This window comes from Pygocentrus nattereri, chromosome 25 (assembly GCF_015220715.1).
Source record: "Pygocentrus nattereri isolate fPygNat1 chromosome 25, fPygNat1.pri, whole genome shotgun sequence".
NCBI lineage: Eukaryota > Metazoa > Chordata > Actinopteri > Characiformes > Serrasalmidae > Pygocentrus > Pygocentrus nattereri.
The window spans coordinates 26,055,359-26,076,695 of NC_051235.1; the positions used below are offsets into that span (position 1 = coordinate 26,055,359).

General features: G+C 40.0%; 1 protein-coding gene across 6 annotated transcripts in view; it reads left to right on the plus strand.

Moving 5' to 3' along the window:
- The window catches only part of tcf12 (transcription factor 12), a 182,380-nt gene that overhangs the window by 118,797 nt on the left and 42,246 nt on the right, over positions 1 to 21,337 (plus strand). For all 6 annotated transcript variants that reach the window (XM_017711637.2, XM_017711641.2, XM_037534451.1 and 3 more), the window contains 2 exons: positions 3,183 to 3,315; positions 3,613 to 3,665. In XM_017711637.2, the coding sequence (XP_017567126.1) occupies positions 3,183 to 3,315; positions 3,613 to 3,665 (186 nt within the window). The remainder of the gene's footprint in view (positions 1 to 3,182; positions 3,316 to 3,612; positions 3,666 to 21,337) is intronic.

Sequence of the window (21,337 nt, forward strand, 5' to 3'; positions counted from 1 at the left end):
ATTTCTCCTGCAGTTAAGGAGAGGCTGCCCTGATTCTCACACGAGTTGATGGCCTTCAATTTAATCTGCTAAAATCAGGAATCGGGCTATTCTTGGGCACAGACAGAGTGGGTCTGCCACTGCGGCCCCATGGGGAGTTTGATTACGACTTCTATCTGACTTTGATTTGGAATTAGTAGATAATTCCTCTGTACAGCGTGCCTCAGCGTACATGTGACACTGAGGCGTTAAGTTGTTTTAGCGCAGCACACATAATGAGGCAGCATTTCCCAGTACAAGATCATTCTTTTTGTCTCCACATGGTTTAACTATTCAATTAATGGTTCAGTTTCATTGTTTTCTTTTTCTAATGTTCTGCTTTGTTTATGTAGTTGTCTTTGCATTTTCATTGTGATTAAGGTGTGTAATGTAATGTTTAATTGTTATCGTGATATTGGCATTTGCAGTGCTGATATTGCCACTGGCTACAATATGCAAATTAGCCCTCTAAACAATCAGTGTTCTTACTGTGTGGCGGGAACATTCGGACCTACCACATTTCTAGATACGTTTCTGTGGGTCTTTCGATGAATGAAGGCATTTACGTAATCTAACAGATGTAAAGCATTATGGTCAGAATTAACGGTAACACTTAACTTGAAGGGTGTCTACATGACTCACAAACACTTCTTGGCAATGTTCATGAATGAAGAATGCATGTTTTACATGGTATTAATATGGACTACTATGTAATTTTATATGAGATGAATTTTTCAGAATTCATTCATTTTTTATTTAGAAAAAGTGTATTATTTTCAGGAAAATGCCTCATTTCTGAACAGCCAAAATAAAAATGACCTCCCTTTATCACTTTATTTGTTAAGTGCTTCGTCCATATTAATATCATTTAAAACGTTGATCAAGAACATGTTACGAAGCGTTTATGTAAGATGTTATGAACGTGTTATGTTCACACCCTTTAAGTGAAGTGTAACTGAAATAATGCAGGTCACTTCAAATGTCACATCAAAAATGTGTTTTATGTTTAATTTTGTGTAGTTAATTGTAAAATATTTTGTCTATTAATATAGTATTCAATATTCAAGGCCTGTCACAATATTCAACTCATTTCAACTCATGTATTGTCTTTATACAAATCCATCTTGACTGTCCAGAATACATGTACATATTAGGGCTGTCAAAGTTAACACATTCACAGCCCTAGCGTGACCATACGCTCTGGTCACATGACCATGCCTGCCCCTCCTCATTCATCTCCCAACCCTTTCAACTCTACTCTTAAACCCCACAAACGATTAGGCTAATTGGGCCACAGCTCTAATTGGCCTCTTAACCCAGTTTGCTGAGGGCAGGTCGTTCGAGTGGATTTCAGTTAAGGTTGCGGCAGCTTCAGGAAGGCCGTCCACCAAAGCAGGAGTTTCCATGTTAATCTCCTGCTTATCAGACACAGCTTTTGGGCCACTGCCCTGTCTTCCCCCCCGTGCGTAATTGGCTCGCAGGCTGAGGGTTAGTGGCCCTGTCAGCTTCGTGGGCTCTGTAGCGGGCGTTTTGTCGAGTTAAGCCAGTGTGTTTTTCGGAGGAACCGACAGCCTCTGAGATCAGACAGATGGTTTAATGAGGCTTTAGCTGGTCGGCCCTCCGTCCCGTCCCCCCCTCCTCTCTCCTTACATACACACAGACGTGTTGGTTTTTATAGAGTCATAGGACGTAGGGACGTTCATGTTGTATGCAAGTTTCGTATATGTAATATTCTGTATGTATTATAAATACCTAAGTAATCCAACAGTGTGTTTGTGTGTATGTGTGTGTTCATTTATTTATTTATGTCGTTATTGTCGGAACAGAACTCCATGTGTCCAAGAAGCAGTTTTACACTGTAATTATTTTTTTAATAACAATTAATTTTGCAATATATGTATATATGACTAAAAAGATTTTTCAGTGTTAAGTCACCATTAAAGTCCTAAACTAGGCTTAATTCATGTTCTTGAAACCGGTTCTAAACCTGCTGAGAAGCTACTAACCCTTAATCTGTGCCTTAGTAACCAAAAAGAAATTGTTTTGCTCTTTAAGGTAGTCCCGTTTTTCTTACAAAGTCAAGGCATTTGTCTTGAAAATATACAACAAACACACACACACACACACACCCAGCACCTAACTCCCTCAGTTGCTCTCCTCGTCAGTGCTGCTTTAAGTGACTGTGTCCCAGGCTGTGTGAGGATGTGCCTTGAGGCCCTGATCAGCCCTGATCAATAACAGTTCACCACCGGCCTCAGCAGCGGCAATCACTAGGTCAGACTGATTGGATCGATTTCTCCTTGGACTTAACTGAGCCTGCTGACACTGTCACATCAATTACTGCACACTTGTGTGCACCAGAGGGGATAAGAAACTCTGAGGGGGTAGAAGAAAAAGCCCCAAACGAATCGCTTCTTGTTTTTGAGTAATCTGAGATGTTGCGTGATTTTGTTTCATCATTTAAACTAAAACGTGGGATCCTGTGAAGCAGTAATTCTTGCATTTAATTTTAATATTGAGCTCTTACATCAAAGACTCTTTCTTGAGAGGAAGTGGTACATTTCAAGAAGGCATTAGACTCTACTGTGCTGCTACTAAAATATAAAAAACATACTTTTGATACAGCCGTATGCAAATGTTTGGGCTCCCCAGTCAAATGACATGTTTTGTAGTTTGTAGAAGTGAAATAAGTGAGCACATCCTCTACAGAGAGCACACTTCTGCACGTTTTAATACACGATTTTTATTTATTTGCTGAGTTTAATATATTGCGTAAAAGGAAAACACAAAATATGAATAGTCATAACTTTAGCACAGGTCAGTTTTTATGTTTATGTGTCGTCCCCCCGCCCCCCCCCCCAATTCATCAATAAACAGTGATTGTGTAGAAGTCTTAAATCTTTTAATCTTATGTGATTTAAATGTGCAGAAGTGTGTTAGATTGTTCCCTGTAGAGCAGGTGTTAACTTGTCTTCACTTAGAAAACCAACAAAGCATGTCAATTGTCAAGGGGCGCACAAACTTTTGCATACACCTGTATGCTGTAAATCTGTCCTTCTCTGAAGGTCCTTCTCTTGGCTAAGCAGTATACTGACCTGGCCAAGGCTTTACAGTACGGTTCCATTTTTTCTTTGGTTTGATGAGACCTCTCTTTTCCCCTGCAGTCCACTCTGCGGTCAGACATGGGACTGGCCAGTCCAGGACCCGTGACCACGGCTGGGAAATCACCTGCTCCTTTCTACTCCTTCGCTGGCTCCAATCCACGAAGACGCTCTCTGCAGGACTCCTCTCCTCTGGGTGCGTATCTGCCTGCCAAATTTTGGGAAGTTAGTGCTTTGTGGAGTCTGATGCCATTGGGATGGTGGTAATAGATAAAGCTATTAAAAGCGCAATTTTGTCTCAGTCCTGCTGTAGAATAGTGGAGTTATGAATTCTGATATGGCTTGGCACACATAGAGCCCAGTGTGGTTTTAATACACTGAGTACACAGATATAACAGAGAAAGCTGTCAGACTCCCACATCTGCTTGTGGATTCTTTGAAAGTGTGTTTTGCTCTTCTTCGAATGCCTTAATGTTATTTTATCTCTCCTCAGATCCTCACCAAACAAAGAAAGTACGCAAGGTTCCCCCTGGCCTGCCATCGTCCGTGAGTGGAGCTTCATTTTATCTGCCTGCTTTTCCTCTGATATAAAAATAGCTGCTAATACACACAGAAATGGACACACACTTAATGAAAGCTCTCAGAGCCTCAGCCCTTGGATTCCCAGTTTTTCGCCTCTTCAAAGTCATCCTCTGCCTCGGTGGTAGCAGCAAGTGTTGTGTATGTATATGCGGGTTAGAGCTTGAGATATTTGGCTGAACTAAGCAGGAGGTGGTTGTTCATGTTGGGTTTGATCAGGTTCGGACTCAGATTGGGATCAGATTTTAGGTTGTAGGTTCGGGTCTCACCACTTTGACAGCCTTAAACCTTTCAGCCCCTCTTTAGTTTTCTTCTTTCTTGCAACTTCTAGTTGCATAAAGGGTAATTCTGCTGATTTTTTAAAAAAATGTTTAATTTTTTAAATAATTTTCTGCATGATTCACTTTTGTGTTGTACTGTGTTGTACACAGGGTCCTTTAATATGAAATGGTTCATTGTCACTTGTCAATTTGTCTACAGGGGAGGTGGTGAGAAATGGGTTGCAATGTGCACAACTCAGATATAGCCATTTTATTTACTATCCAAAATGACCAGTTGACCAACATCTGTTTTCTCAGTTTTTATATGTAATGTTGATTATAAAAAAACAGTGCTAAGTCTGTTCTTCTGAACAATTCTGACTTAGTAACTTTCCCTAGAACGGAGCACTTCACATCAAACTAGAGGTCTGCATTCCCGCTGGACCTGCTGGACCTGCGGGACCCACCACAATTGCGTGGGGCTAATTTTCAATGTTGTGTGCGGGAGGGGGTGGGTTACCAGCCCACTGCAGGTGGGAGTGGGATGAAGCACTCATGAAGAGAAATCCAGCAAATTAATGAATAGCCCAAATGGAGTAGAACAATCACTAAATCATACATATAAATTATATAAAATGATAAAAGTAAAAAACATTTTTTTTTGCGATGCAAGTGATCAAGTGAACACACAAATTCTTGTAGCTTACAAAGATAGCAGAGCCTTTCGTCTGACGGCCACAGCTGCCCAGCAAAATACCAAAATGATCCGTTCTGTGGTTTAATTCCAGATTTAGGTTTACTGGGAATAAACAACGTTCGGTGAAGTTACTTTACAGTAAGACTGATGACCATGACTACCATTTTACTTTAGCAGAGAATAGTGTGTCTGTGAACAGACTATGTCAGATATTGTATGTCGGTTTGACGGAACTGCATGGGCCGGAGCGGGCCAAAATGTTTTGGTTGCAGGCGGGAGCGGGACAAATAATTCCGTTGTTCTCTGGCAGCGGGATGAAATTATGCAAGAGCACGCAGGAATAGGACTCCCGTGCAGGTCCCTACCTCAAACCACTCGGAATGACTGTTTACATGTTAACCATTCGATTATGCAATATTTTTTGAAGAATCTTTCATGGAATTTTTCACAGAGATTTTTACAGCACAGTGGATTCAGCTGTGTTGTTTGCAGCACCAAGTTTCACAAGGTTGTCATGAGTAAACATGTTTATCCAGACTAAAAACATTTGCCATGTTGTTTGAAGGAATTGATTAATATATCATTGGTTTAAGTGGAATTTAAACTTCATTTTTGTAGCTGATAATTCATTATGCATTTTGGTGATATGATTGCGAGTCATTGTTGCTAATTGAACAGGCTGCATCATTAGCAGTGCGGATGTAGGAATGTTTTGATATCTAGTTGATGGTGGAGTTTAAGTCAGGCTTGGACAGAATTTTGGTGAGGAACAGTCAGATTCAGACAGAATGTCTTTTGCTTGTATTTGGGTTCTTATTAGAGCGCAATTGATTTAAGTTGACTGATATTGGTGGCCTGCAGTTTTACAAGCATTAACCAAAATACTGCTGATAATTAGCAAAACTTTCTTTTGGTCTCAGCTTTGCCAATATTTAAAGTTGCAATCAGTACAGACTGAACTGCAGAATCTGAATACCAATCATCATTTTTATTACAAAACCATGTAAAATAATGTATCCAGACTTAACCTTTAGTGTGTATAATCAAGAGAACTAAGGCAAAAAAGAAATGTTACCAATAATCTAAAGACGTCTGGGTAGCTCCACCCATAGTGCTACAATGTTTATATTGTTTGTTAATATTTAAATTGAGTTTCAGTCTGTGAAGCACTGTTGTACTCAAATTATTGGAATACAAAATGTAAAAAATGCTAAAATTATATCAGTCATTCATCAGAATTTTTAGCCTCCTAAAATCTGTGCTGGCAACAGCCACAGAGTTTTCATATTGACCGAACCCTAGTTTTTATTTTGAACTTAATACTGTGGGTTGACCTGCACTTGGTCAGGGAATTTTCTCTATGTTTGGTTTTGAATCAAAATTTCAGGCCTGAATTAAAGCTCTACTGTGCGTACACCAGTGCTTTGCTAACAGGCCCTGTTTCAGTGCGAGTGTATAGCAGGAGTGAGATGCGTAGGTAGGTTGGGCCGGGTGATTGATTTGTGGGGCCGCCATGACCTCCTCTCTCATGGTCCCGCGGGAGCTGGGGCTCGGGGCCTCGAGCTGTCACGGCCCATCCCCACCACTGCTCTTTTGATGTTTAATTAGTCATTATGTAGCCTGAACAGGAGGACAGACAGAGATTAATAGCGACGAATCGGGAGAAGTTTCCATGGGTGATAATCCCGGCGGAGCTGAGCAGCGGCCATTAAGGATGCAGAGGAAGTGCGGAGCCTCAGCTTGCGTCCGCCTGCACCGGCCCGCCTCACGCCCACCTGCCTCATTAATATGCATAAATCACGCAGTCAGCTGCTGATTGTGAGGAAACCAGAGTTAAAGCCCCGGCCTTAAAAGTCTCTGGAGCTGGTACTAGCGAAGATTTCCTCTAAAGCAACTGGTTTTGTAGGAGAATCCCTGCGCTTTTGCAGAGGGGATTCTTTCCCTTCTAGAACAAAAGGGTGCTTTGATGACGGTGGGATTTGCTTTAGGGAGGCTTCGATAATAAAACGCCTGCTACACCATCGCCCCCGCTTAGGGAAAAAAATTAAATATGGAGTTGTCTGCGGGACATAAAAGGAGTTTGTGCACGTTCTTTTTTTCTGTTTCCGCAAAATTTGTGTTTGAATACTGGTTCATGTGGAATAGAGAGCGAGTACAGGGCATCATGGGAGAGCATGCAGCATTTTCTCTGCTTATGCAAGTGAATAAGTGGGTAAAGAAGGCAGGGGGGTGTGGTGGTGGGTGGGTGGGTGGGTGGGGGGGGTAGAGATTGGTTGCCTTGCGGGGTACATCTCTTTGTTGTGTAAATGGACGTTAGGCTTTTATTTGTCAGTGCTTAACACATGGGCGCAGGTGCACTTGTGTGACTCATAACTCAAAGCAGCCCAATTCAGAATGGGGCAAAGCAGTGACAAGGCAGGGGGATAAAATACAGCAGCACTGTGTGGCTCTCTACTTGATGGTGATAAGACAGTGGGGCTTGCAATGGTCTCACTTTCACAAGAGCTGGGTAGGGTTTTGGAGGGCAGAGAGATGCGAGTGAAGATGTTATGTGGAGAGTATAGAGGTACACACAGATGGAGTTGTGTGAGGTAGAGGTGTGTCATTATAAAGATGGCACTATATCACTTTTATCACTCTTTACTCGTATTGATATTGAAACCTGCCCATTGATGCCACTACCGAGCTGAGTTTCTTTCCTTTAAAGACTGTTAATCTTTCAAACGAGGTTTTAATTTAATGAACATTTCACTTCACCAAATGAACCCTTGTTTGGTTAAGTTTTCGGTTAGAGGAAGGCACTCCTTTAAATCTGCTGCAGTTGGAGTTAAGGTGCATACATGACGCCATTGGTAGCAGCAAAGTAATTATATCAATTTCAGCATTACCATGGGCCATGTTACAGACGAGTCTTAAGTCTGACGTCTGCTTTGTTATCATGGCAACTTCAGTTATGACTGAAGTTAGGACAGAAGCCATTACAGAACAATGGTTCTTAAGTCTATAATGTTATGTTATTTCCAGATAAGAAAACTGTATTACAGAAATATCCTAAGTTGCCAAAATTTCCTAAATATTTTCTTTAAGGTAAACCCCAGAGCTGCTTAAGTTCTGTTTAATCATTTCTATTGTTTTATGCAGTGTTATGCAGCACAGTTCACTACAAGGAGCATAATGACGTTACATTTTTCTACACTGAAAACGGTGACTTTTTTCCTTATAGCATTTAAAAGCCCCAGATGCTGCAGACACACCGTCTGAAAACTCATTAGATACACTATTACAGAGATGACTGTGAATAATGAGGAGACCAAGCTTAACGATTGTCTGTTTATTAGAAGGACTAAGGCTAGGTTGCTTGGCTAAATGATTCGGGAAATGGAGACTGAAACTGTGGAGCAGCAATGCTCTAATAAACAGCATGAAGCACCGTCATAATATTCTTAACTTTTATTTCCTCGCGCTTTAGTTTTACTTAACTTTCTTTACACCTGTAACGGCAGCTAACATTAGATGCATGACTAACTAGCTAACTTGATTACCTGTTTACATTTTACATAGGTAACAGACACAACAGTTGATTGTTAACAGCAGATCTTAAGTTAAGACAAAAAGATAAGACTTTTCTGTAATATGGCCCCTGAGCTTTTTGTATTCTAACATGCTTTCTATCATTGTTTAAAAGCACAAGGCTTCCTTTCTTGCTGGATACAACAGCACATTTTTACCAAAATTTCCACCAAACAACCAATTTCCACCTACTTTTACCATACAGTTTTGATAGATCACATTCTTTACTGTGTTCTGTGTCAAAATAAACACAACAGCAGCTTTCAGAAATTGTCTTATACTGCAGAAATAAACCCAATTGTTGTGAAGACGCATGCATGTGTAGAAACTGAAACAGCCTGGAAAAAAATACAAGTATAAGGTTGGTTGATATGTCCAAAATGTAACATAACAGTATTTGGAATTTTCATGATATGTGATGTGTTTCACAATATTAAAGAAGATACAAAAACTTGACTAGAAGGTGCTGGATCGAATATCGGAGAAAAAAAAAGAATCCAATTCTTTCACAGATCTGTCCAGAAATAGTATAGAATTGCTAAGTAAAGTAAATTGCAGGGGGAGTGTTTAAGTAGTTCCAACATGGTGTAAAAATATATAAAATATAGTTTTAAGGCTTTTAGTTTTAGGTTTTAAAAGAAAATATTGTATCAGAATTGGACAATACTCAAGGTTTCTGTAGTGGTCTGAAACCTTATAAATGCTCTTATAATTGGTATTTTTTAGCAATAATGTATGGGAATAATGAGAAGAAGAAGAAAAAAATTTCTAAAAAAATGAAAACAATCAACTATTATTAAAGCTAAAAAGTTAATATAATATAGAATATAATAAAATGAAAATAAACCTCAATAAAAGAAATAATAAAGAACAGCAATAATAAAAAGAAGGCCAAAACACAGAAGTTTGTACAAATGTCTGTTGCTGTTTCGTGATGTTTTGTACCGAAGTGGCTGATCTAATCTCAATGGATAGATCAGTAATCATGATAGTGATATTGTTAACTCTTACTTGAGCCAAAGACCACAAATTATTAATGCCATTTTTGTCAGATTTTTCCAACGATTTCAAAAACATCTTTGAAGCATTAGGTTGTGGGTTTATCAGTCCCCCTCCATTCGAGTAGACAGGAGCCTGATCTTATATGAGTGGAAATAACTGCCTGGAGGCGTTGCCAACACAGCCAGCGAGCTGCTTTTAAGAGCTTGTGAAGCTGTTATGGGGAGAGTTGGAGAGCTGGTAGTAGTGGTGTGGTGAGCTTCCAGCCTGTATTTGAAGTGTCCTCTGATGCAGAAGGAATCTAGCTGTTTGAAGGCACTGCCGAGCAGGCGCACCTGCAGAGCCATGCTGGGTTGCCAGGGCAGCTGTGTGTGCGAGCGTGCATGCGCGAGCGCAGTCTGCAGGGTACCTGTACGGCGGGAATGCAGCTGTGGATGCCTGAGAAAGCTTTTTGCTTGTGTAAGCACCAGGGCCCCACTAGAGGCCTGAATAGCTGCTTGATAAACAAAATGAACACAATGCGTCCTATCATTATTCCCTCCACAGGGAATGCACTCTTATTTATCCCTCCCCTCCCCGCACTTACACCACCCCTTCCTAGCTCACCTAAAAATACCTTAACCATTTACATTTTAGCCACCATCCAGGTTTTGTAAGGGGCGGCGTGGTGTTCCTGTATGAATGCAAATATTTATGGAATAACATCCACGCTGTGATCGAGAGCTGAGGCCGTATTTTAAGATGTAAAGCCTGTCAGGAAGATGCAGCGACAGATTGAGAATGCACAAATGTTTATAACCGTGTTTGGGTCATGTAAATGTTGGGGGGAGGTGGACACACATTAACCCTTTCTTGCTTCAGAATCTCCTGTGAAGCTGGTAGTGACATCTAGTAATCCATAGGAATGAATACATTAACTTATTACTGGATAAGTTGTTGAATATTAAGCGTTTTTTCGGCTCCATCTGTTAATTGCTTCTGTGATTGGTGTAAATGTAGAGGTCTGGTGGAATAACTACATCATATGAACGTCGTAGAGCACACGTCAACAAAAAAATCCACTTCAGCGTTTTTAGGTAGTAGTGTAGGTAGTCAACCTTGAAGCATTATATTCTGGTCTGTCTACGTTCGAGTAGACAGGAGATCTTATATGAGTGGATATAACTGCCCGGAGTTGGTGTCCCTGGACTTATTGAGCACAATTTGTCATGTCATTTAAAAGGCAAAATTTTTGGTTTCCTGTAAACTTCCATAAAAGCATGGTGTCTAGCTCAGCCTCTAACACTTATACTGAGTTTTGATGAGGTCAACAGCACCAATGGCCAGGAAAAAATAAGATTAATCGAGAAGGCCCTGATTTAGTATCAAGTATCGTTATCAGGCCAATATCAGCAGAAAATGCTGATAACTGAGGAGAAAAGAATAAATCTGGTCCAGTCCTATAACAAATCTAGCTTGAAACACCGCTCATTCACACAGTGTCATGTTGTTTGCCACAGTGGCTCCAAAAGGTTTTCAGATGCTTTAAACCATTTAACCATTGTTAAACTCTAACGAAGTTACTTTGTACATTTTTTTTAAACAAATATTTCAGAAAAAACACTTTTAGCACAGCGTCACACTGCTAGTAAAATGTAAAATTGGGGGAATTTTTGTAACATGGAATTTCTTTCTGAAATTTTTGGAGGCAGTGGAAAGAGTCGGCACCTTGACATTCCACATGTGAGTATGTTGGACTATTTATTTATTTATTTGCAACAGTATTATTATTAATAATAATAATAATAATAATGATAATAATTTTATTATTAATATGTGTGTATTACTATTATTATTATATATATATTTATTTTTTATATTCATTTTCAAAGTGACACATTGTATTAAAAAAAGCATAAAGAGGCATTTTGGCCATCTGCAAAGTATCTGCTCAAACAGTCATGATCTGAAACACACCAGCTGCCCTTTGAAAGGTTGTGAAGTGGTCTGTTTAGAATAAATCCTGCATTTTGAAAATGATTCAAATATCTTTTTAATTCTGTTCTTTTTTTCTGCACAAATTGGTGCAGAAACAGTATCTACGGCTAGTTACTCAAGCTCCAGTTCAGCACGATAGGCGCTTCATACTGATTGCCGTGAAACAGAAGGATGTCATCAAGAGTGCTTTGCCTGGTGTATGTCTTGCCTGCGTTCGCTCAGGTAGGCTGCATTCCATTGGATCAGCCAACAACAGGTCGCAAGCAATAAGTGTGGAGTAGGGTGAACAGTACGGTGATTCCGAGGTTTTGAAAGGCACGTCATGTCCATTTGGCTTTAGAGACCATTGTCATCGTGTTTTGCTTGGATATCTGTGACGATAAGGAATGGAAATGAGTTATGGTTTCTGGTTCATTGAGTATGTTACCATGTAGTGGGGGTTCAAAATGGTGATGTCCAGGCTTTATGGTTTGCTGTGTTAAACTGTTTGAACTGATTAACCGCGTTATCTGTTTTTTTTGTGTTGGAAGCCGCAGGTCAGCATCTAAAGAGGCTGCTAATAGGAGTGAATGCCAGCGAATGTGTGCCACAGTCAGTCAGCAGCGGCTGCTGCGGCGCTGTCGGGCAGCTGTTTGGACACCTGTGCTGAAGGACTGAAGGACCCGGCCTGTCTGTCTTCTCTGTCTGCCTGACAGGCGCTCTGTAACAGAGAGGGGGAGAGAGAGAGAGGCTGCCCCATGGCTGTGGGCGAGAGACATTTTCTTGTGGGATATTCATGCATGACTCTGAGGCCATAGCTGCTGTGTAAATAGCCAGGCTTTTTTTAAGCGCCCTTGTCACGGGCGTGACGGGTTGATGTGACAGCGCCTGAGCCAGCACGGTTACGATGGGCCGGAGGGGGGAGAGAGAGAGAGAGAGAGAGAGAGAGAGAGAGAGAGAGAGAGAGAGAGAGAGAGAGAGAGAGAGAGAGAGAGAGAGAGAGAGAGAGAGAGAGAGAGAGAGAGAGAGAGAGAGAGAGAGAGAGAGAGAGAGAGAGAGAGAGAAAGAGAGAAAGAGAGAGAAAGAAAGAGAGAGAGAGAAAGAAAGAGAGCAGAGGAGGACCGGAGGGGGCGATTGAGTTCCTTCGGGGACTTTTTGCAAGTGAGAACCCTGGCTGTGAATGACAAAGAAGATTGGCATTCACATTTGACATGTCACTCAGAAGTAGGGCTGGACGATATGATGATGGGTTATTGATTATGGTGATAAATTACATCATGATTCCTTTTGCTTAGTACATGGTGGGTATGGTTGGTACTTCTATAACAACACCGAGCAACAGCAATATTTCTTTATTTCTTAGTTTTTATTATTTCATGTTGTCTATTTCTTAGCTTTTATTATATCAATGTTTTAATGGTCTTTTCATGGCTAAATGGCTGTTCTCTGTGATGGAGAAACTGTTGTATACGTTTCTTTAAAAAACATTTAAAATGGTTCTGTAAAGCAGTTGTTCTCTAATCACACTTTTTTGTTGTTGTCTGGGCCGTTTGGGGTCCCTGGGGACTGGTTTGAGAGCCACTGCTGTGAGGCTTCAAAAATGGTTCCGCTGGGGTTTGGCAGACGCTCTTATCACAGTCATGACATTTTAGCAGATGGTTGATTGATTAGTCGGTTTATTAATTGCCGTGTAAATTGTTGTAGTTAACAATCTTTTTTTCAGTTGTATTCAACTGTTAAAAGTACTAACCTAAAGTGACCAGCCATCTTTCTAGCTGTCTCCCAACTGATAACAGAAACAGCTCAAGCTCAAAAAAGCAAACATTACTCACCGCTGCCCTCTAAAGATGTTATAGCAGAAGTTAGCATTTTTGGTTGTTTTCATAAGATCATAAAGTGTCTCAGTAGATGTGTTTTAGTTTCTTGTGTTTACATACATTTGCTCCAGCTCATAAAATGTACCCAATTAATTTCTGTCTTGTGATGTAAAAACATGATTGTGGAAGCTAAAAAATGTCAGTAATTGCAGACTAAATCGTGCGATCAGCTCAAACAATAGTGATCAGTCGATTATGTAATAATTGTAACTGATGTAGATCTTATCCAGAGCGATTTACAGATTTAATTATGTTACAGAGGTAGATGAATGTAGCCTTTGGAGTCTTGCCCAAGTACCGTTATTGGTGCAACATGGTTTATTGTTATAAGACAAAGAACCTCTTTTTGATTCTTCATAGACCCTTTTTGTTAAGAGTGTTTATAGATTTCATAGACCTTTTAAAATAGAGCACTGCTGTTTCGCTGGAGTTGTTTGTTCATTCTGATTTGTTTGAAAACCGCAGAAAAACGATCAGTACTGTGAAATATATGTGGACCATTGTGCCAGACTAATTCAAACTACAGTCTCACAGTACAAATAAAAACTACACTAAAAACTATAAATGTATTCAGACCTTAGATATTTGCAAGGATTGTGTTATGATCTATTAAACCCAATACATTATTTGAGATAGCAATAGGTTAAATATACACAAAATCATTATTTATAGGGTACTTTCTATTGGAAGGTGGCAGTCCCAAACCCTGACCCCTAAATTTACACTTGTGAAAATAATTGTTAATCTTTTTACATGTTTTTTTAAAAGATGTGATATGTCTGAAGTTGAAAGATTTAGATAGTGTTTTAGGCCGTAGGCGGATTCTTGTTTTAGCCCTTCATTTTACAGTAGGAAGTGAAACTGCATCTCTGTCCCTCATGGCCACATGGTGAGCAGCTAGATCTTATTGTTTTCAATTGAAGGTGTTCCAAAGTCTGAAGATCAGTGTGGAACATTAAGAATTGTCACTTTAGAAGCACATATTTTCAGCAGTGAAATAAACTCAGTTTTTTAATGAAAAATATTATGATTTTAACTGTTCAAGGCTGTGTTATAGTCATATAGTCACTGGCTAGGGTTTTTGAGTTAAGCTCAAAACTCCTGAAATATCTAGTGAAGTTTGTGTAGTGTTACGGTTGTTATGGTGGTGACGAATGTTCAGTTATACATTTAAATAAAATAAATGTAATTAAGGTATAGAGTCTCTCAAAGCAAAGATTTTAATTTAAAGGCAGTTAAAAGTCCTAAATATTTTGACTGTTAACCAGTTTGGTATACAAGTACATGCGCATGTTTTCAGGGGTAATAATGTTACATTTTTGCCTTATTGCTCACAGTTACTCAGACTCATGCTTGAGCAGATGAGAGCCTGTGGATTAGAGGAGGGTGGGAACTAAGACCCGGCAACCAACACGGCAACCAGTGACACTCAGAGGCTTGTGTGTGTGTGTGTGTGTGTGAATGTGTACTTCCTGAACAGGATTGACTGCAACTCCTCTCAGAAGTACTTAGTTGGATTTTTGACTAGACAGCCATCTACAGGCGGCAGCAGCATGTGCAGGCGGTCGCGCTGTGTATGTTTTTCTGTTTGGATTTGCTTTCTTTGAAGCCAGGCCGCTAATGCAGGGTCAGGACCTGGCAGAGCAGGCCCCGTGGAGATGGACATGCCTTGGGATAAAACGGCCCACTAAAGCTCTGTAAGAATAACTCCAGAGATTGAGGTTTGATGTGCTTCTTTCATGTGGCCACTACGCTTTGTTCTCTAAAGAATCTCTGTTCTTCTTTTTCTTTTTTGCTTCATCAGTGCTGTGTGTTTTTGGTTGTGCATTTCTGTCCGAAGGCGTGTATTTCCCACCAAAAGCTTTGCCACATCTACATCTAGCTGTATGTATGTTGAAATCAGTACATTGAGTCCTGCAGCGTGAATGCAGGACAGACCCTGCCGCTTAAATTGCTTGCGTTCTTTTTGGAAGGGCTTTTCAAGAGGCTACAAATTAGGCTGAGCGATGTGGCAAAAAATAGAGCATCGCAATACTTGATATTTTCATGGTCTTCTCGATACTTGTTGCCTTACGTTTTGAAAACATCCTCAGAAATGTGGTTCTTCCATGTTTTTAGTAAAGGCAGTGATTATATATAGGACCATGAGAACTCGAAGAACCATGTAAAGGTGTAAATAGTTCTTTGTATGGTTAAATGATTTGCCTTGTGCTGCCCTACATGTGCTTCTCGACAGGGAATGGATTAAAATCAGATGTTTTAGGCCAAAATCTTAGTTCAGAACTGTTGCAAAATAATGTTTCAGCCATCCGGTTATCAGCCAACTTATTTGTAATCATTTAATGTAGCAACAAATGCTTAGCAGGCTCATTCCTGTCACCACCACTTTGAGTAGGTTTCTCAACACTGGTGCATTTCACATCAAAGCACTCTTAATAAATTTGCATCTTGATTTTAATTTTGCAGAAATTTTAAAAATGGGTGGGATTCCCCTTCAATGAAACATGTATAGTTGGTCAGTAAAGAGGAAAGACTGATCATACGCACAGCATACCCAGTTCATTTTGATATTTTTATCTCAATAATGATGCCATATCATCATATCACCCATATCACTACAATCCGGCTTGAATTTTTCTGAGCCAGGCAGTCATCGCTGCTGATCCTAACCCTGGGTGAGGGTCATAATGTCAACAGGTCCTAATCCCTCCACCAGAGGGCAGCGCTCTGGGTCAGTTTTTGCATGCGTTCGAGTGTGTCTGAAGGACACGCACACATACATAGGTATATACACACAGTCTAGAGGGAGATGAGCTCATCAGATAAGTGATTAGATAGATGCCCCTCGTTTGACTGGCTCTGATCCTGGGCAGAAACACGCTCACCTCTGGGAGCTTTGCTGTTTATCTGTGTTTGGGCTCCTGAAATTTACCACTGACAAGAGAAGGCCAGATAATGGAGCTGACAAACAGCCCAGACACACGCTGCTTTCATCTACCAGAGAGAGAGAGAGCGAGGGGGGAAAAGACCAGTTGAAAGAACAGAGAGGATGAGATTAGACTCATTACTCACATTCCATCCAGTTGTAAATTACTTATGTAGAAGGCTGTATGCGTCTAGTCCATGTTTTTATTTTTATTTTTTGTTTAACAAAAAATGATACAGGTAATGTACAAAAATAAAGAAAGGTACTTCCATTGAACACATATGGGACATGTTACATATCACTGCTGTCAGAACAAAACCTCGTATCTCCACAATGGTAACTTTACAGGAGAAGGAAAAACATGCTTTACTTTTACTGTAAGTCAATGGAACCAGACATCTTTCCACATAATTTTGACTGTTTCTTGGTCTATTCGAAATGAAATTTACACACAGTGTAAAGGGCGACAGGCATTTTCAGATTATGTCAAAAACTGGCATCAGGAAAAAAGCAGAACACAAACTAGTATCAGATTTTTTTCAGTGATTTTTGTTTCCACTCATTTCTCTTTCACAGCTTCAATTCTTATCAGCAGACTCACCTTCAGTGTTTTAAAGAAATCTGCAGCCGCACCTACAAAGTTCAGTCTTAGAAGTTGGTTATATTTTCTGCTTCCCATAATCCAAGTAACTACATTAAGTGACGCTGAGGTCTGGACTCTGGGGTGATCAGTCCCTTTTTCTGAAAACACCAAACCTCTTTGTTTGATGTGTCTGTTTCCTTTTCTCAGTGAGGTTCTTTTTGACAACTACGCATCCTTTCGGACCCATAGCGCTGAGATTAGATCTTACAGGAATACCTCCTGAAAAATGAGTCACTTATGCGTAATGGCTGTTTTGACTGGAAAGTAAATAAAGAGGGGTGGTCCCTGACTCTTGCACTGTGCTGTATATGTGAGACAAATGGGACATGTGTATAACTGTGTGTGACATTGTGTTAAGCAAACCTCTGTATGTGTACTCTTGCATGTCTATCTGAGTCAGTGTAGGTGTGTAGCACTTTGTCGCTGGTTCTGGCCTCCTGAAAGCCTTCCCTGTCAACAGTCAGCTGTGATTAGCTTAAGCTGTGATGTGCGTAAAGGAGAGCTGGCGTGAGCGGGGCTGGGTAAGATTACCTGGCCTGATTCCTGCCACACGTGAGCCCCACACGCAGCAGTTGTAGGTCAGATGCCAGCAAACGGGTGTGGTGCTTTGCTCCGAAACAGGGTGGACGCTGGGTAACTGGGTGAGACACATTGGCGGCCTGTTTGATTGGATCAGCTGCAGCAGGTTTGGCATACTGAAGGTGAGACACAATTAGTTTGGCCTGTTGCGTACAGAAGTGTCTCACCAGCATGTCCTGGTTATTGTAACAAAACTTTATATCTCAGAAAAGTCATTTAAAAGGAAGAGCACTCTAAACTCATGTTAAGCTGACGAGAAATCATTTTGTCACATTTCTGTTGCTCCATTCATCTCAGACTGTTCACACAGTGTGAAGGGCAACTGTTACTTTCGATTGGTGTAAATATAAAATATGAAATATAGCTGAAATATTGGAATTATGGTGTTTTGCTATGACTGTGACAGCATGTTAGTTTGATTGAAGCGGCATATCAATGTTATCCTTACATAAGGCTCTTGTTTGGGTGCATAATATATCTATTCAGGCCCATCCCCTCCCTGTTTGCCTGCAGCAGATCATTCATCAAGGCCAAACTCAGAGGAAGTGCTCTCAGCCTCAGAGGAAGGCCATTGATAGAGCTTCCCCCCAGAGCAGTCTAATGAACAGCATTAAAGTAAACAAATAATGAGAAGAGGGTTCAGATTTCGGTAAAGGTCTTTGGAAAAGTGGTTCTTACAAAAGCTCTGTGCATTTCTGTTTGATTACAGAGGTTAGGATTGGATTATGTGTAGGCTTAGAAAGTTAAGTCATTATTCTTATGTATAGATACATAAGTACATATAATACATATGAGATTGAGATATGTATGAGATTATATATGGGTACTTGCATATTGTTGATGATGCACAAAAACCTTGTATCTCAATTGTATCTCAAAAACTCCAGATACTCTTTGCATTTTTAAAATTTAACGAATGGACCAGAATGAGTGTGTGTGTGTGTGTGTGTGTGTGTGTGTGTGTGTGTGTGTGTGTGTGTGTGTGTGTGTGTGTGTATAATATAAATAATATTTGAAAATGCCAGCTGCCCTTTGTGCTAATGTTGTCGAATTTTGATGAGGAATGGACCAACAGAAATGGACCGAAATGACTTTGAATAAAATCTTGTTACACAGATTTATATTGAAAGTTAACATTTTTTGCTTCTCCTGTAAAGTCACTTTTTTGCAGATATCAAGACATCAGACAGTGTCAGGATGTATATAATGCATATAGGGTGCATTATTATTGTTACATTTAGCTACTTACATGTGTAAATATAATACATGAGACATTATTTTTGCATATAGGTAGTTACATATAGAATAAATGTGGGTCATGTTATTACATATAGATGCTTACGTGTATACCTGTGGTACATGTGTATGACCCCACCTTCTGACACTGTATAAACACAAGTGTCTGATTGTGACTTTGAACGTGCGCTGATTGGTCACTGTCCGGTTGTCCTGTCTTGGGAAGGAAATCTCAGAATCCACTTTGGCAGCCTTACTGTTACAGGAGTGTTTGTGCAGCTGAGTAGCAAGACAGTCTGGTGTAATTGTATTAACTCAGCCACACACTCAGAGAAGATACACTGTCTGATACACAGCTAGCATTTGATTTAACCATTTCTGGTGGGAATTAGTGATGCTGCGTATGTTTTAAGTGTGTTCAAGCTTTCAGATGAGCTTATTTTGTAAAACAAATGTATTGAATATTATTGCTAGTACTAGTACAGTCAGTCAGAAGAAAATAACGTTGCTAGCCACAAATGAACGTGAACATCAGTTAGACACCATTAAAAAATGTGGTCAGTCTGCTTCTTTAAACAGAGAGCGAGAGTAAAAAGAAAGGCTCTAGAGAGTGGTGATTAGTGTGGCCTTCCAGGAACAGGTGAGTGAGTGTCTGGCCTGGAGCTGAAGGCTTGGCCCATTTGCAGTTAAGTTCAGACTGATCGTAATCACCATCTCCCTCCATGTCTCAGACTCAGCTGGGTCTTATTTACAGTAGTACAGCCTACAGGCGTTTGTATGGTAACAGGACCAGTTTTCCTTTTACTCAAACAGTGCTTGATCAGCCAAACGTGTTTAAAGTTCGCTTCTTTAGTTTTGCTCTGAAGCTATGATACTTATATAGCTAATTTACATTATTTATGTTGTAACTTTGACTAATAGAAAGCACTGGAAATGTGTTTGGTGAGTCCATTTATTTATATTGCGAAATGTTCAACACAGTAAATAAACAGAAATTGTGCTGTAACGTTTGCAGGAAAACGTGTGCCCCCTGTAGAGGATGTGTTGATGTATTTTCGCTTAGATCAGGGGTCAGCAATATGTGGCACTTCTACAGTCTACAGTTCAGAGTTTTATATAAAAATAATCCTCCTAAGTAAAATAAAGCTCTGCTGATCATTCGACACAGTCTTAAATAGTCTTAAACGTTAGAGTCAATGTAAAACCGCTAATTCATCCTTTAACCCGGAAGATTGGCAGACTGCTGGTCACCGTTGCGATGCAGACAACAGTCTCGTTAACGAAAAGGCGAAGAGAAAGATTTAAGATGATCCTTGATCATTTACAGACGAATGGGTTTCTTCCTGATGCGTTTAATCCACAATGAGAAACTGTCTAACCCTAACTAAAAAAGCTGAAGTCAATTCTTATTTGCGAGCTTCTTGTTCGAGCCGTCCCGTTCCGCCTTAAATGGTGCAGCGGCTACATTCTGGCGTCTCAGGCACCATTTAAGGTGGAACAGGAAAATTTGAACGAGAAACTGGTGAATGAGAAGCGACTTCAGCGTTGTAAAAAGTTGAACGTTGAGAGACATTTTAGAAGAAATTGTTCTACTTTTGTTGGAAAGTTTCCTGCCAGAGAAGCAAGAAAAGCTACTGATGAGCTAAAGCTTGAAGCAGAGCAGACTGAGTCTGTTTAGTAAGTCTACTAGTACACTAGCACATACTGAAACACATATTTACAGCCAAGATGGTGTAATGGACATAAAATTTTTTGCTGAAAGGACGAAATGGCTGCATGCATTATTATTGTTGTAAAAAAATGAAATAAAATATTCACTTTTCTTGCATAAAATGGATCTGATTTATTAAATATAATTTTTAATTGTGTGTGCAGGGATCTTTTTGGAGTATGTTGCCTTGAGGCAACATTGTGCGACAATGAGAAGAAATGATATGGAGCCGTGTCCTCTCCAGTAGTGAGACCTGGCGTGTGACTTAACTAAATCCTTTCCACTGTCGCACAATGTTGTTTCTGCAATTTCTCATAACAAAAACAGAGACTGAATGTTAAAAAAGAGGTTAAAAGTGCCCACTAAGAGATATAGTATGTGTAAGTACTTGCTTTTTATTGATTCACTCAAATTCATCCCTACATCAGTAACCCTATCATTGTCTTTAAATATGTATAATGTTATTGCAAAATGAGGAAAATGAGTTTGTTGCCCTGAGGCAACATTGTGCAATAGAGGGTTAACATTTGGGCTGCTGACACCTGGCTTAGATAATCAACAAAATATTTCACCAGGGATGTTCAAACATTTGCAAGCGAGTCTTTTTTTATAAATTTAGTCTGCTGCCATCGTTTTAATTCAGCATGGCTGCTGTTTTGACTGTTTGTGCTGGAACAGAACGGCCCCATCACACAAAGTTCCTCGTGTGCAAAAACTTCCTCTTCACCCGTCTGAGAACAAAGCTTAACTATACAGTCTGAGCTCTATAGACATATGTCCACAATTTGCTTTTGCTTATGATGAGCCTGTCTCTTTGTTTTCCTTCTTTTATTGTCTCTTTTGATATTTTTTCCCCTTTTTTTCATTTTCTTTTCTTCTCAGTGGTGCATTCTTTATCTGGACTTGGTTTTTGGAAGCTTCAAACACACTTTCTATCATGAGCTCTCTCCCTCAAAGCATCAACTTGAAACAGCTCCAGATTTTAAAACGGTACCAGCCTGTCGATTTCACTGCCTTGGAACGGTTTGAAAGAGTCTCGCTCTGAGAAGAAAGAGGAATAAATAATAATAGAATTAGAGGGAAAAGCATAATAAAGTATCGTTTTCTGAGGGTGGGAGGGGTGGCTTTCATCTCTCCATAGCAGTAATGTTGTGAAGGGGTCTAGGGGCAGCGATTGGACCAGCA